This window comes from Truncatella angustata (assembly GCF_020726525.1).
Source record: "Truncatella angustata strain MPI-SDFR-AT-0073 chromosome Unknown BKA67scaffold_9, whole genome shotgun sequence".
NCBI classification, from domain to species: domain Eukaryota; kingdom Fungi; phylum Ascomycota; class Sordariomycetes; order Amphisphaeriales; family Sporocadaceae; genus Truncatella; species Truncatella angustata.
The window spans coordinates 318742-334864 of NW_025763389.1; the positions used below are offsets into that span (position 1 = coordinate 318742).

The window sequence follows — 16123 nt, forward strand, 5'->3', positions numbered from 1 at the left end:
GGTGTAACCTCAACACGCGCAGCATGGTCCGTCCAGTTGCGACTAACCATGGGAAGGATTTGGTCACGACCACCAAGTTCAGATACCCAACTGTTGTGGATGGGTTTGAAAGCCTTACTCCCCAAACCGGATGTTTCAGCTTTACTACACTCTTGAATCCACCGTAATACTGATTGGTGGCCTGGCAGCGATCTTGGGTCGACTCGATAACAACACACCATGCGCAATGTCGTTCCTGGTCGACGGCGAGCCCTGAGAACAGTTGGGTGAACCTCATTTCATTGTCCATGTTCTGGTTAAAACACCTACGAAAAGCTATGGCAGCTTGCCGCCCTCCAACTTGAAGACTGCGCTTCCATTCATCGGACGACTAACGACAATGGCAGCCTCCAGATCTTCCTTGCTCAGATTGCGCTTCGAATAGTACTTGTCGTGGAAGGCCTTCTTGATATCATCGACCTTGTTCTCCGGTACGAGATGGACACTGCATCCACCCCAGCCAGCACCTGTCAATCGACTACCATAGCTGCCAGCATCTCTAGCAATCTTGCACAGCTCGTCAATTTCTGGCGCGCTACACTCATACAGCTCGCGACACGAGTCTTGAGTGTCATTCATCAGATCGCCGAGCTTTTGGTTGTACTCAGTAGTGTCAGTAGCAGTTGAGTGATGCGACTTGTCCTCAAGCAGTGATAGAAACTGCAACACTCGAGCAGCTTCCGTGAACACGTGGAGTGCGCGCTGCCTCAACTTGAAGCGCTCACCACGAACTGGGAAGCTCGACATGAATTTGGCCTTGATGTCGTCCACAGTCGTCCCCACAGCGGATGCGACCTCCTCAAGCGTATACCCGTCTTCCTGGGTAAGAGTGGACTTTGTCAGCTCTATGAGCTCAGACAGTTGCTCCGGCATTGACTTCTGAGTGTCTTTGAAATAGTTGGAGTGGAAACCGCGCAGAGATACGCCAAGCGGGCCGGCGTCCTTGGGGAGCTCGGTACCAGAAGCTAATTTGGCATTTAGGACGGCAGCTGCCATGCTACATTCCACCACGCGGAGGTTATAGTGGATTGGTCCAGTCACCTGCTTGTTCGACGTGACGAATGACTGTGCAACGACGAAGATGAGTTCTGGGTTGGTCTTGGGGAAGAAGACGGGTCGCGCTGATAGCGACGGCGAGAATGTAACAAGCAAGGCAGAACCTCTTTCTGAGAAGACGGATGCGGATTGGTCCATACTTGAATTAGGTCAGCACACGTTTTCGCCAGGAGACGATGCTAGGAAAAAGCTTACCCGCCTGAGTTGACACCGACCGCACGCTCGCTCACGATGGCGACCTCTGTCAAGTCCTTCTTATCGACATCTTTCTCACCGTTGGCGATCATGACAGCCAGAGCACTGGCACTCACAAAGGCGGCACTGGAGCTGAGACCACCGCCAGCAGGGACAGTTCCGTCCATGAGCACCTGCATGCTCTTGGTTTTGAAATCGGGACCATATTTCTTCTTGAGCAGCTGCAACGCGCCCCTCAGACCAGCCTTGAAGTAGTTGGTCCACTCATGTTTCGTCGCATCTATCTCAACGTCGCCATGCGCGAGCTCGAACTCCCGGGTGGGGAATCGGGCCTCGTCCAGGTTGGCCAGCTTCAGCCTGTATGAGCCCTCGGCGGCGGGTGTGTCGACTTGGGTTGAGACGGCGATGATGACATCGGGCGTTATACCCATGGGCAGGACCGAGTAGAGGGAATAGTCGATGTGCTCGCCAATAATGTTGACACGACCGGGCGAACGAGCGACGAACTCAGCCGGGCTGCCATAGGTGCTCTGGAACTTTTCGAGAAGCTTGTTCCATCGCTTGCCCTGGTCTAGTAGCGAGTGATCGGTGTAGACCTCCTGCAGCGCAGTGACTTCTGGCACTGGTCCTGACATGTTGACGGTTGTGTATGGTATGTGGACGATGATGATGGGAGTTGCAAATTCTTCGTCTTGCCCCGTCTCGTCTCGTCTCTTATTGTTTGCGCTCGTCGCGTGATGTGATTCGAGTTCAAGAGGTTGATCACGATGCTCGGCCTTTTTGGACACCCCGCGGAATGCCCCGCTCGTTTCTTGTTTCTCCAAGGAGTCGGTCGATGAACTAACGTTAACCCCGCTTCACTTCACGATGGCACGTTTCCCCCCGACGACAGGCTTCCCGCAAAGAATTCCGCTTCCCAAGAGCAGATATCGCGTCGAAGGAAATCAAAAGTGTGGAAAACTTGTTAGGGCAGGCCATCATATTTCGAGTAAAGTGCGAAACCCCGGTTTGAGGCATTTCTCTGGACCGTGAAGCTCTTCGAGACTCCATGTCTGGGGGTTGCGCTAAGAACAGGGAGGAAGCTCGAGCTCTCCAATGCTGTCACTGCTCCATACTCCCCCGCCATAAATGGGCTCCGGTTCCCCCGCTGCTAATTTCTAGAAATTACACCCTACAAATTACCTTAAGAGCCCGGTGGATATCCTAGCCTAAAATCTTCCCTTTCCCACCCAGATGAGCGCACCTCTGATAGTCGTACGGGCAACGAACAACACAACGTGAAGTAATGAGACTCGTGATCCGTCACCCGGTCAATGCCATAAAACACAAGATGCAGTACGGCTCAACGTATGGATTGCTGTTATCCAAGGCCTTTTCGATACGAGTGACTACTAGTTATTATGTAGGAGCATGCACAGCATAACTAGGTCCCATTCGCTGTCATCCACAGTGGACTAGGTTAGCAAAGCTGCCGAGGTATCTATCGCTGCCAAAGAATTTGCAGTTCTTTGCGACAGCAACCCTGACACTCAGCACATTCGAAAGTGCTATGAACTTGCGTGTCCTATAATATCCCCATAAATCAAATTTCATTGAATAGGCCCATGCACCTGTTAGTGTTCTCGGACCAAATCGGTGAGATGGCTTGATGACTATGTTTAGAAGACCATGCAAAGCTGCCAGGGCCGCCGACACATGTCAACAATAAAAGTAAGATCGACCGAAGGGGCGCCCGACTTTGTACTCCGAGTTTACCTCGACTACGTTTTCGAGCCGGCCCGGGGGCTCAAGTGCAATGCTTCGATCTACACTTCGTCGGCTCGGGGCTTAAGGCGAAATTTACTCGTCCATTTTGGAAATCGCCGATAAGAATTACATTCACGACCGACCATGTGCGCGACGGCAGGTCGGAGAAGAACCTCTGCTGGATGGTGCGTGGTGTACGGACTAACCACTGGAACTTTTAGGAAACGGAACCGCTTTGTATGATAGACGGGACACAATAACCGGTGGATGAGTGTGGGTGGCAGCAGCCAATGGGCCTCTGCAACTGCCTCATGTGCACCACCAAGAATCTAGACCAACCCGGGCAATCTCTCCGATCGGGCCCGGGGAAGCCCTGGCCCACAGCTAGCAGAGCCGGACTCAGCTCCTTCTTCATTGCCAGATCTGGTAATTCGAATCTTTACTGATTGGTCGAACGGAGTGCATAGCTCGGAGCCCGTCGGATACGCTACTGGTCAGATCCAGAATCCAGCTTGAACTCCGTATTTCTGTCTGAGCGTTCACGGTCTTCGCATGGTTTTGTACCGCCGTAATTTCACATTTCTTGCTTGCAGCCTATTCCGCGATGCTCTCTGCCTACACGACAGCCTTGGCTTGTTGGGCTGGGCCAAGAAGAAGTCCGAGGCCGTTTTCTGGGCCAGTTCCGCCATTTTACCCGTTTGGCTTGCCTAAGAAGCCGCGCCCGCCGTGGTGTGATCGATTATGTATTTAGGGGATGCCTGAATGTGAAACAGTAGAAAGCCACGAGAACGAGGACATGTGTTTTACTCTAGATATTGAGACATGATGATCGGCCATCGCATTCCTCGAGCTCTGGGAAGGCTCGTGCAAGGAGCATGAAATGAGCAATGGCCAGTCGGATGAGGTTTGGAAGTTTCTACATCGGAAGGCTCTGCATTTTTTTTGTGATGTTCTGCGCGGTGGTTCAGTCAAGCCGATCACTTGCTTCTGGGTTCTTTCTACGCATTGTACCTTGCGTGAAGATATCATGCCTGGTTAGGGTTTGCATTCTGGTTGGCATTTGCTCTATGCTAGGAGCTCTCGGGCATTGAATCTGTGGTCTGTCTGTTGAAATGGTAATATGACCAAATCTTGCAGTTGACTATTGCAATGAACCGATGCTAGATACATTCGCTGATTACCGTGCATGATCACTTTCTCTTTCAGTTGCTGTTTCAGTTGACACCACTTGCTCTGCTTAAATTACCCAGTATCGGGAGTTTCCATGGTTTGCCGAAAGTCTATTCCGCAACACTGCGTAATAGTCGTGGGGCCTACTCCGTAGATGTTGTGCACAGTTGGTAAGAGATGGAGACGAACAATGCACAAAGAAAAGAAGAAAAGAAGAAAAGAAGAAGAAGAAAATGAGAAGAAAAGAAAAAGGAAAAAAAAAAAAAGGGGGGGGGGGGGGGGGGGGGAACGACTGCACAGGTCTGGGAGTCTGGCTGACGTTGTGAAATGCGAGTTTTTACCAGTGTGACACACCCGAGAGTCGTGTATACGCAACACAAGGGCTAATGCGCATGGATATTGACGTATGTACGCAAGAGTAACAAGGCTAGGACCGATCGGAAAGACAAATATATTCATGAATCAGTCAATCAGATTATGTGGCGTGTCAACGAGACGAGTTCGAGGTTCGTCGCAGGAATTGGCCTATGGTATCAACATCCCTTATGGCGATCGCGCAGAGATGTACCTTGGAGCGTGTGGGCTTGACATCATAAAATCGAACAACATGCCGATCACGAGTGGCGGAAACAATGGTGAATGCCAGGGCCTGTGGTGGCAAAAGTCCTGGGATAGTAGTAACTTCCATCTGAAATAATACGAGGGGCCCGATCCCAATGCATGTCATGTTGTAGCACCCTCCATTTCCCCTCGATAGCAGTCGACAGCAGAACATATAGTGAATAATATAGCTTGTTTGTTTATACACCTAGGGGCTGTACGTAAACATGGGGCCCGTTGGAGAAATGGTCTGCTTGATTGGGGGGCTTCTTCGCATGACTGCATCGTAGAGTGGCCGCCTAGATTAGCGCCAGGCGGTGGACACAAGTGAGATGGGTGGCCGCCACGGCAATTTTTGTGTCTACCACCCTGTAGAGGACGAAATAAACTGGACCTCTGGTTTAGGCTCATACGAAACCATATATAACAATTTCAGAAGTCAATAAACTTAGGGCAGTAATAGCGATTGGTAACCGAACACAACGATACTTTCAATTTCTGTAAAAGTCATTATTATGTTGTGTTATTAAAATAAATACGAAAGGGTAATACTACGAAACGAGATTTGTCCGGTTCGTTTTGTCCTCTGCGGGCCGCCTGCCTGCCACTTTAGCTATGCAGCTGCCATGATGAGCAGGCGGGGCGAAATGATGCACAAGCATCGTAAATATACGTCGAAGGCATGTCACAAGAAACTGGGTTCGAGTACGAAATGCAATGGCAACAGACAGTCCTGCCGTCCAACACGATAATTTACCTATCCTTAATCTTCCAACCCATACCGAACTAGTTTCTCTTTCATATTTATCTCCCTTTTTACTCTCGCAATCATTTTGCTAGGAATGACCCTCATTGCCGACTCCCGCCCAATGATATAGGACTAGTTTATCAAGTCGCACTGTCTCATGGAGTTATCGCATGCCGCCATCACAACGTATACCACGTCTGATCACACGATTCCAACCACACAAATCGGTCAACTGACCAGCTGCATACTAACATCAACCTGGATTCAACCAAGGCGATATCAGTGACGAGAGTCTGATAGGTAAATGGTGTTTTTATTTATTTATTGACAGAAGAATATACACGCCTATGTTGTTTATATTCGCATCTGCGTCGATTGGTTCTTCCCACCACATCGTGGGCTACTCGTCGACTCAAAGCGAGGTGCAAAAGCATGGATGAGTTGTCCACGACACGTGGGAACAGGGAAAAGAGTCGCTTTTCAATATATCGTCAATCGTCACATAAACCATATCATCCGCGCCTTGCCAAACGCCTGGAAAGCAAAGACTCCTTCGGTATCATCCCATTTCCATTTCCGCATCGGTGCAAATTCAAGCTCGACTGAGGAGCATTCCAGGCCCCGCAGCTTCCGAAGCACAACATTTCAGGTTGACGCAAATGCCGGCAGTACAATATCAATAACAAGTGTGCGACACGCCAGCGCTTGGATGTGTCGACAACAGTGCGTTTTACACGTGGGCAAGAGCATCTCCAAAATAAAACCGCGCACCGCAACCCGGTTGCGATGTCTATCAGCACAAAGATTCTTATCGAAGTTGTGATGCGGCCTGCTTGATATAGTTTTGGATGGGAGGATAGTCGCAAGTGCCGTGCTTCAGGATCTCATTTTTCAAGTGCAGCACCTCATTGCGGAGTTGTGCCGCCGAGTCCTGGAGTATGGCATGTTGTACTTGGAGCATTCGACGACGCTCCTCAAGTTGTTGTTCCTCGACCTTCTTCTTTCTTCGGCATTTGCTTGCGGCTATTCGATTCTTTTCTCTGCTCAGGTCGGTTGACGGACCCATTCCAGAGCTATCAGTCGACGCCGAGTTGTTACGCCGACCCTTGGCTGATCGTACTTTGCGGGAAGCTGCCGTGAACAGCAAGTCGGAATCGGGTGTGACATCTGAATTGGGTGTCTGTCAACCGAAAAAGAACATTAGCATGAGCAACAGTACCACCATGGGAGAAGTCAAAATGTGTGGCAATGTGGTATACATACACTGCCAGCCCGCATATCCCAATCAGGCATCTCACTTTTGATGTTGTCCATGCCAGCCATGCCAGCCATATCGGTGAAGAATTCGCTAGGCGGCAAGGAATGTTGCATTGCAGATGGATCGGAGGGTGGTAAGACGTTCATCCCGTAAGGGTCAGAAAATTCATTGTCAGTGGTGAATGCTTGTAATCGCTCAGACTGGTCGTGATTGCTAGTGGAAGAGTCGGGAGACCAGTAATTCATGGTGGAGGTGAGTTCGCAACGAAAAGGCACGGCAGCGGAGGCGTGGGCAAGGTGCTCAAAGAGCTGACCGAGATTTTCTAAGAGACTGCAAGTCGTTCAACAAATGAGGACCAAGCTTAGAAGGGCGTGTGGTGTAAGAGTTTGTGGCAGTCTGCAGAAACAAAACAAGTGGATGGGTTCGTGGAGATGTGACGTATTTCTGTAGGTGCTTTATTGAAAAAGAGAACAGAGCTGAGGTGCCTGGCGTGTCAAGATGCCAGGAGCTAGTCTAGGAGCTGGGAGCTTGGTTCAAGTCGCGGGGGCCTTTGGTACTTTGATGCTTGCCGTGTTGTGCATTGTCCAGGCAAACGATGGACGAATTGATTGCAGAAAGTGGGCAGCTACGGTATGTTCTTGTGAGTTCTGCAAAGTTCGGGGCGTGGGATAAGACGGGAATTGGGGGGAGGGCAGTGGACGGGAGGGGAGGGGGGGGGGGGCGAGGGCGCTTGATCGTGATGCGTTCGGGTGCGCACCTTCTACCTCCACTGCAGCAGCTGGGGTTAGAATATCTAGTTCTAGCTCTGGGGATGGGATGGGTCGGAATGGTGAAAGTGAATGTGTATGAGGAATGCTGGTATCAGCGATTCTTTTGCCTCCGTAAGTGGGGTGCAACACGCCTTTTGCTTCTCGTGGCGGGCTGCCAGTGTTTCGTCCGCCAAGTTTACCATTGAAGAGGAGCGGACCGTCGAAAGAACCCCCGGCAATGACCAGGCAAGCCAGGTACGACACACACCAGCGATCAATGGTCCCTATTTAACGGGTCCTGGTGATGTCAACTATGGGTATACTCAATCAGGAAAGCTTCCAGAGCTAAGTATGCACCATGATAGAAAGGTTTCTCCCAGTCACCAGGATGCGACGGATGCTCGGTTGTGGAGGGGAGTCGTGGGGAGCCAATTAGTTCTTTCTCAACGTTTGGTCGAATTTTCACTGACATACCTTGTTTGCCTTGGATACCCTCAGTACTAGGTATGGTGTCAGGACGGACGCTGGCTTCAACCAGCGGCGCGGCTGAAGTTAGCAGCGAGTTTAAATTCCAAGCAGAACACCTCGCCATCCACGAGCAAGCCCGGACTTAGAGCCAAGGATCATAAGACGGTACTGTGTATGTACCCACGTACATGATTATGCGGCTGAGCCGTACTTGACACAAAAATGTATTACTTCCCTATTATTGCTGCTAGACTAGTGTACTGTAGGGAACTTGTGCTGGGCTAGGCACTTCCAATGCATTTCTGTTCTGTCAAATCCTAACGCTGATAGGCTGCAATTTATGCGTCGGTGAAAACCCACTTGCAGGCGCTCTTAACTAAAGCCAAACATCAATCCAACCCGGACCTTGATGGTCATGTCGTGTAGTCTAAATCAGCCAAACACATAGCGGAAGCAGGCTGAAGGGCGGCGTGGCGAGTATTTACCCTGCTTCGATGTCGGGAACAAAAGCTGTTCGTCCTCGTCAATTTTTTTTTCTCCCTCCATTGTTTCCTGAATTTCCCCCCGCGGAGACATTAGTCCGCTCATTAGGGTCGGAATGCTACCGGAAGAGCTTTGTGGCATTTGATTCGTTGATTATTTTGTAGATCAGGGACAACCTGCAGTCCGCTGTTCTTTTCGTCATGTACCCCGCTCTCATATCCACAAAGGCCGGAGTATTAGCTCCCAAGTTGTGCTCGGAGCATTCTCTCCGAGCCCGGCTTCTATAAGCGTAGAAAGAATGCTCGCATGCGAGATCTCGATTTCCTGTCTTGAAATGCGGTTTCCATATGAGATTTCGATATGGGATTCTGATTTAGATCCACATGCATGCACCCTGCCGCCCAAAAAAATTGGAAGTTAACCAGTTTGGGCTTTTGAGGAGATAGGTGAGGTTATCAGAGTATTCTGTAGATCCAATCAGCTTAGGTTGGTATGGTGAATCAGACAACTTGGGTCCCCCTTTGTAATCGTCAGTTATAAGTGGGGCGCCATAAGAATTCACACATTAACCAAGCCATAGTGATCTGTGCTATACCGTAACTAAGCTACGCTATAAGGGGGTTACTAAGATTTTAATTAGCTATAATTATTGCTTTTAAATTGCTTGACATTTTTTGCGATACATTTATGTAAAAATAAAGATACCTTTATTACGAGTAAAATGTAAAGATCACTAAGGGTACGTTAAGTGGTCAAGGTTGCACAACGAGGTATCTCTTAGAACTAGACTGACTACCAAACTAAAACTTACGAAAGGAAGGGGGTAGGTTGGGCTTGTATGTAGTCACGTTTCTATGTGAGGTGCCAACTTGAGCATACTTAGTAGAGCCTAGCATAAGTGGCATGTCAAAGGGTCCAATGCTCCAAACGGCCGACTCCACCTTGCTCCGTTTGCGTAGCGGCTAAGAGGGGCAAACTGGTTTTGTGCACCCTAAGTTACACTTTGAAATATCTAAAGAATAATAACAACACAACTCAGACCAATCAATGCTATTAAAGGACTGCCTAGCTCTTACCATCAGCTTTACGATGAGCTGAGGCTCATGTTGGTCTGAACTGTGCATAGTATGTATGGTCTTTGTGACAAAAAGTGGTCAACAGATCTTCTAGTCCTTGTATTTTACTTAGACTAGCGTCTATACAGCACGAGTAATCATCTTCAAAGGAACCAGATGTTATCTGTACTGTAAAAACATCAGATGCAGAATTTCTCGAGATAAGACCAAAGTGATTCGATCTCCCGGACCCGGCATAAGCCTTGATACTGTTATTATCAACGCACCTACACAGTTCTGGGCCCTGTTCCGTCAGGTGTGGGCTGTTGCTGCCACATTGGTAACTTTGAACCAGTCCGAGCTATGGACGGCCCTTACAGGCTGTAGAATTATGATACCCATTCGGCATTGTACAAGGCGGCACTGTCGTCAAATCTCAGAAGAATTTGTGCCCAGTATATCAACTTGCCAAGGAACCATACATTACCTGTAGACGACCTTAATTGGACTTATGGCTATCCTAGACGACGGGTAAATACCGCCTGCATAGTTGTGCCAAGGGTTCAATACACGTATACTGTGCTTGAATGGTTAACACATAGGTGCGCGTAAACCTGAAAGCCCTCCTAGACTAGGCCAAGTTCAAACCATCCACTATCTGGGATGGCGCAATGGTACTCTCTCAGGAGGCTTCTGCTAACGTTCTCATCAACTCGTGTTAGCACGGTTTTCTAAAGTGCCTACGAAATTAAAAAGAGAACAAGATATGGTAAATACAAAATTGCTCATTTCTGAAGCCATAGCCTACTATATCGAATTTTGGAAACAGAGGTTTTAGAATTATTTGCAAGTTCCACGCGCACCTCATACAATCCATACTACTGTAGGGGAAAAAAAATTACCTGATGACCAATGATTTTCGGGTGTCAATCTCCGGCTGACTATACCACAGTAAGTGCTATCGGCCCCATCTTTTGGATTTAGCTTTTGGATTTAGCTCCCGCTTCCAGGCGTTCAGAATGCAGCTCATCACATAATTTCGTCATACCTTGTGGCTGGGCTTTGCCTCATTGTAGGTTGGTGTATGGCCCAAGGTATGCCTTTTTGGGCACCTTTGGATGTGACAACAACCAATCGCATACACCGACTCGCTCTGTCTTGTTCGTTTGCGTCATAGGATATTGCTACAGCGTAATCGCAATCTGCAATTAAACGCGTTGGCAGTGTGAAAACACAAGAGCGTCGGGCCCTGTACGTGTGTGCAAACCCCCAGAGCTGAAAAAAGAATAATAATAAGAAAAAGATATTTACGGCACTGTTATATTACACACTGCTTTCATAATTATGTCTAGGGTCCGAGGGTTATTTATAGAGGAGCTTATCTTCCGAAGTAGACGAGCTGTCAAGCTTGACACGGTCGCTTTCTTTGAGCTCTTCATCTACTCAACCCCGAAGGCTAATCATCGATCACGCCGTACACCGTGCCAATATTCGGCCCTCGAACTTGTTTCTTCGACACCGACGGGCAGGTGGGACGACAGCCCTATCGAGACCATACATACACCTAACAGAGGTGGGACCTCAGCGCAAAGTCACAATAAGTCGCGACAAATGTGGGCGCAACCTTCCGGAGAAAATTGCCCGAGCGTTTCAACACCTTGGCGTAGATTTTTGAACCGATTGTAGCGCCGTAAATCTTTTTAATCTCGGCATCAGTCTCTGCGCGAAAGAGAACCAAATCTGTCGTGCTTGCATGTGGATAAGATATGTCGTAGGATCGAGATCGAGACCTGTTCAGGAGCTGTTATATTGGCCCCCGATGATCGATGGAGGTGCCAGACCTTGAGGTTTGTCAGGCAACGTACCAAGGGATCTTCGCAGTTTCGCCGACCTTTCCAACCCCATTTTCAACAGGGTGGTCCAGCTCCGACCACTAGGTGTCGCCTTGGGAAACCCCTCTCTGTCAACCTGCCACCATGCCATTTATATGATGTGGGACTCGTTGCAGAGATCGTGGTCGCTTGTTTCTAGGTCCTTCTACCAGGATGTTAGCTCATAAGAAGCACGTTACATCTGCTGGGATATGAACTCCGACATGAGGCATTTGACTTCCGGCATCGCCTATTGAACCAAGAAAAAAGGTGATATCGTCATGACAGTTCCAATCCAAACTACGAAGACACCTATCCGGAGGCAATAGGAGTCTTTGTCAAATTGTTCAATTTACCCAGAAGACTGGCTCTAGAGTATGCCCAACCAATCCCGCAACGACAATCGCAACCACGATTGTGTCTGTCCTGCATCGCGCCTGCCGTAGAACAGGTGGCCTAATGCCGGAATGGCGAATTGGACAGTGTCATACTACCAACATGTTGCACTACATTTGTATACATTGTTTTAGGGAGACAAAACCGACCCTGGTCATTCCAGAGCCTCCTGTTTAATTGTTGTCTTTTATTTCATCTTAGGCACTGACCCTGGGCCTTGGAACCTCGTATACCCTGTAGTAAAAAATACTAGACATCTCACAACAGGATTCTCACGAATTTGCGCATCGTTTTGCCATGAAACCTGGCTTTGCAGTGTTGGACACCAAGAAACAATCGTCAAACTTGCTTCATCCTCGAGCTTTTCATTTTCTCTGTGATCAATGGGGAAAATATGGCGTTAGGTGCAACTTGAGCTTTCATAACAATTTCGACAAGACTCTGTTAGGCTCGCTCTCGTTGGGCTCACGGACATCGCCTAGTGGCTCATAAATCTTGCATCTAGCCAGTGAAGAGATAAATTAGAACTATAAAGTTTTCCTTCACGCCGTAGTCGATCTGGTGTTCATGCGAAGGTTCAGTGTCAACGACGACTGGCTTACAGTGAAGAAAGTCCTAGTTTTACTTTTCTTTTTAGTCAAATAACTCTTTTGTTGGAATATGGTTATCCGCGGTCTCGCACGACCATATAGTCTAGCTAGTTACCGGCGTACTGACGGCAAGCCACTACAGCCACACCGTGGCTGTCGGCAGCTTGCAGCCGTATAGGCCAAACCCCTATCTGTAGATCGCGTACGATGGGAAGAATCCCTTCTTCCTTTCGTACTATAGCGCTGAATAGATCTATTTGTCGCCCACACATTGTACGGAAAGAAATGAATGGAGAAGCCATTCCACATCTTTTGATAATCTTTAATAAATGATTATTGTAAAATTGATTAAAAGCTCGTTAATAAGTAAATAAAAGGACAAACGACGTTAGAAAACGAAGAAGTATTATAGTTCGGCGAGGTATTAATCATTAAAGAAATAAATAACTAAGCTAAGAAACGTGTATAACGCGACAAAAACATAATAAATGAGAAGAACCGGAACGCTGCTCTTCGTGGTGAGGTCGGCTTCGCCAAACTGGTGTGGAAGTCCCTTTCAACTGAATGGGATATATTCGTGTAATCGCGCCGTATATAGTCTCAGAACTCGTGAATCGCAACTTCATGGTGTAACATCCGTGAGCCTCACTAACGTTGAACAAGCAGCTGAGCCAAACGATCTGCCGCATGCTTATCCCCCCATTTGACGATCCCTGGATTCCTGCTCTCTTCTATCTTACACGCCACAAACGCCTTTATAATCTATTTCTGCGACTCGGAAAGAAGCTCTAGCCGGGCTTTGATAGTATTGATTCTAGTTCGACCCGAAGTAGCTCTCGTCCAGGAACCTCCACCAAATGAAATCAGGGGCCCAGCCTTTCCTGGCAACGTAGTTGCGCATTCACGCCCGTTTCTCTCGGCTCTCGCGCATACGCTGAGAGAGCGGTACTTCCGTCTTTCCATCGCCGGCTGGCGACAGGCGGCCGACTTTTTTTTGGCGATGTTTGCAGCCACCATCTTCTTCTCCTCCCCTTCCAGCACGCACAGAAACGTCCGCAGCCGAGGCTTGTAAACTTACACCCACGCGCGGTACCCGCCGGTCCAGTACTCGGGTTCTTCCAGGAGCAGCCACCAAGGGAGATCGAAGCTAAACTGCGTGACGGCGGCGTGAGCGAACTGCCAGTCGATGACACCAACGACCCAGAGGTCCTTGTCGAGAAGGATGTTAGCCGGCCTGAAGTCCTCTGAAAACCGCGTGAAACCGCCCTCGGACTCCGGCTCTGACGCGGGGCGCCTCTCGGCAGCGTATTTATCGCGGGCATCGCCCTCGTCTTCTACGGCATTGTTGTGTTGGAACGCTAGCTGGGATATGTGCATGTCGGCGAGGGCCCTGTACCACTCGTCCGCAGAGGCGTAGGTCTGAGATGGCAGGATGCTTGCTGGTGCGTTGGTTTGTACGACGAGGTCGTTCATATCGACGATCGAGGGACACCCCTCGACGGAAGTAGAAATCCCACCCTCTTTCTCGTCGAGCGAGCCGATTCGAGGAAACTTCAGGGAAGATAATTGAAGTAGGATGTTAGCTATTTGGGAGGACAGAAACTCGAGTTTCTCCTCGCCGATATTTGGGTACAGGATAGGGCGGTTGTCCGCCGCGCGTTCCGGGTCATGATACCGATGTAGGAGGAAAAAGCGTCTCCGTGTCCGGTGGCCAGAAGCAACACATCACAATTGCGCGCGCCTTGATTCGAGATCCTAATATCCTTCTATTGGACGAAGCTACGTCGGCTTTGGATTCAGACTCTGAAAAGATAGTGAAAAGCGGCATTTGACAACATGCGTCATGGCCGTACAGCTATTGCGGTGGCCCATCGACTCTCGACAGTCCAGAACGCTGATGTTATCTTTGCGTTTGACCAAGGATCCGTGGTGGAGAAGGGTACGCATAGTGAGCTCGTGCAGAAACGTGGCAGCTATTGGGATATGGTAAGTTCTCCCAGCTCGACTTTCCAGCTCTTTCTCGGGTGCTAATAACTTCCAGTGCCAAAGTCAGGCCATCGATCAGTAGTTAGAGACTTGCATGAAAAGTAGTGTAGGGCACGGATTATAAATTCTGTTCCATTACGCTGTGTAGAATACATTGGTATTTTGTGAATACGAAACGGTTGGTAGAGTTGATTTGGTTGTGACTATTTTAGAATTCAATATGACGATTATACTATCGGGTTGCAAAACCACATCTAATATAACAGGCTAGGTTTATGTTTACAAGGCATGCTAGCCCCAAAGGTAGAACTACTATGAAGATTGACCTTAGAGTTTACTGAATGAGATAACAGACGACGACACAATCCTCGCCATACTCGAAAAGGAATTGGGAAGTAACAACCGACGCTATTTCTCTAGAGGTGTACTCGCCTGTATTGGCTCGCTTCAGCTCACAATTTCTTTGAACTGGGTGTAAAGACTACGCATGTTCCACAATTTATCTTTGCCAGGGTAATCTCTCAACATCCACATAGCCTCATCGTGCGCGTGGAGGTCACGACAAAATAATGATATTATCAAGAGATACCACGCCAATGTGCATTGCAAAGATACCTGGTGGGCTGGGTTGGTGATCTCTTGTCTAGCTGACTGAATGGCGATGCCAGTCAGAGACAGGAACTCGTGGTATTTTGGCGTTTGTGATTGCAGCGACTCGATGTTAAGCATTTGTGGAGGGTTCTCAAAAAGTTGAACCCCTAATAATCGTAGACATAGATAGATTGATTTCAGGTAGCCTGAAGATCCAACATCGCCCATGATGATTCTGTTAAACAGGGTAAACAGGGGCAAAAATGCGGTGTACAGCTCTTATATTACCCTTCATTTGAGTTCCTACAGAACTTTTGGATCCGAGAATTCTTGCACAGGTCGGTGTAGAAGCGGTTGATATAGTGATCATCGATTGGTCCGGGTATGTCGGAAGCTTGCATGACTTCTAGCATGGTCAGGGTCATCCCTTGATTAACACGATCGAAGGCGGCCTTCCTGTTACCCCCAAGCAACTCAAACAGGAGCAGCAGTACCGACAATGGAATCACACTTTGTGAAGACATATGCTGCTAATGTAGCCTTAAGGCGCGGCAATAGTAGGCAACAGCTTGGCAGCTTCTTCTTCTTCTTCTACTTCTTCTTCCACTTCTTCTTCTACTTCTTCTTCTACTTCTTCTTCTACTTCTTCTTCTACTTCTTCTTCTACTTCTTCTTCTACTTCTTCTTCGATCTAGTGGCATACCCTTCGTAGTATCCTCGTCTCTTCAGACAATTGGTGCAATGCGGTCTAGCTTTGTCACATTTGACATGGCGCTTTTTGCATGTCATGCATCCTGTTCTCGTTTTCTCCGTACTGTCCTTGAGAGCTTTGCTTTGCTGAGTCGAATCGGTTCCATTTGGAAGAAAAAGGCAATGGTATCTTTTTCAGAAGGCTATTGATGCTGACGTACGTTGCCATAACCGCAGAATCAAAAGGGGATTTTGATTGCTGAAAATGTGGGGAAACGGGGCTATATATACATAGGCAGACATAAAAGAACAGCCATTGCCACTTTGGGAAGTTTACGAGCCCGTGCACTCTGAGATACCCGCCAGGCTAAACCTAGGCCGGAGCCAAACAAATGCAATTAGGGACGGGAGGACTTGACAAGGTTGACAGAT

General features: G+C 48.5%; 4 protein-coding genes across 4 annotated transcripts; 1 reads left to right on the forward strand and 3 right to left on the reverse strand.

The window, feature by feature from the left end:
* Nucleotides 1-315: 315 nt before the first annotated feature.
* Nucleotides 316-1925, reverse strand: BKA67DRAFT_663025 (ribosomal protein S5 domain 2-type protein; the record flags this gene model as incomplete). Its single annotated transcript, XM_046108110.1, has 2 exons — nucleotides 316-1234; nucleotides 1291-1925. 2 exons carry the CDS (start codon nucleotides 1923-1925, stop codon nucleotides 316-318), a joined length of 1554 nt encoding a protein of 517 aa, XP_045953133.1.
* A 4437-nt stretch (nucleotides 1926-6362) lies between these two features.
* Nucleotides 6363-7057, reverse strand: BKA67DRAFT_663026 (uncharacterized protein; the record flags this gene model as incomplete). Its single annotated transcript, XM_046108111.1, has 2 exons — nucleotides 6363-6734; nucleotides 6818-7057. The coding sequence occupies 2 exons, from the start codon at nucleotides 7055-7057 to the stop codon at nucleotides 6363-6365; spliced, it is 612 nt and encodes a 203-aa protein (XP_045953134.1).
* Nucleotides 7058-13325: 6268 nt separating this feature from the next.
* Nucleotides 13326-13897, reverse strand: BKA67DRAFT_540127 (uncharacterized protein; the record flags this gene model as incomplete). Its single annotated transcript, XM_046100731.1, has 2 exons — nucleotides 13326-13455; nucleotides 13503-13897. 2 exons carry the CDS (start codon nucleotides 13895-13897, stop codon nucleotides 13326-13328), a joined length of 525 nt encoding a protein of 174 aa, XP_045953135.1.
* Nucleotides 13898-14260: 363 nt separating this feature from the next.
* Nucleotides 14261-15909, forward strand: BKA67DRAFT_695192 (uncharacterized protein; the record flags this gene model as incomplete). Its single annotated transcript, XM_046109298.1, has 3 exons — nucleotides 14261-14410; nucleotides 14466-14488; nucleotides 15548-15909. The coding sequence occupies 3 exons, from the start codon at nucleotides 14261-14263 to the stop codon at nucleotides 15711-15713; spliced, it is 339 nt and encodes a 112-aa protein (XP_045953136.1). The 3' UTR covers nucleotides 15714-15909.
* Between the last annotated feature and the right edge of the window lie 214 nt (nucleotides 15910-16123).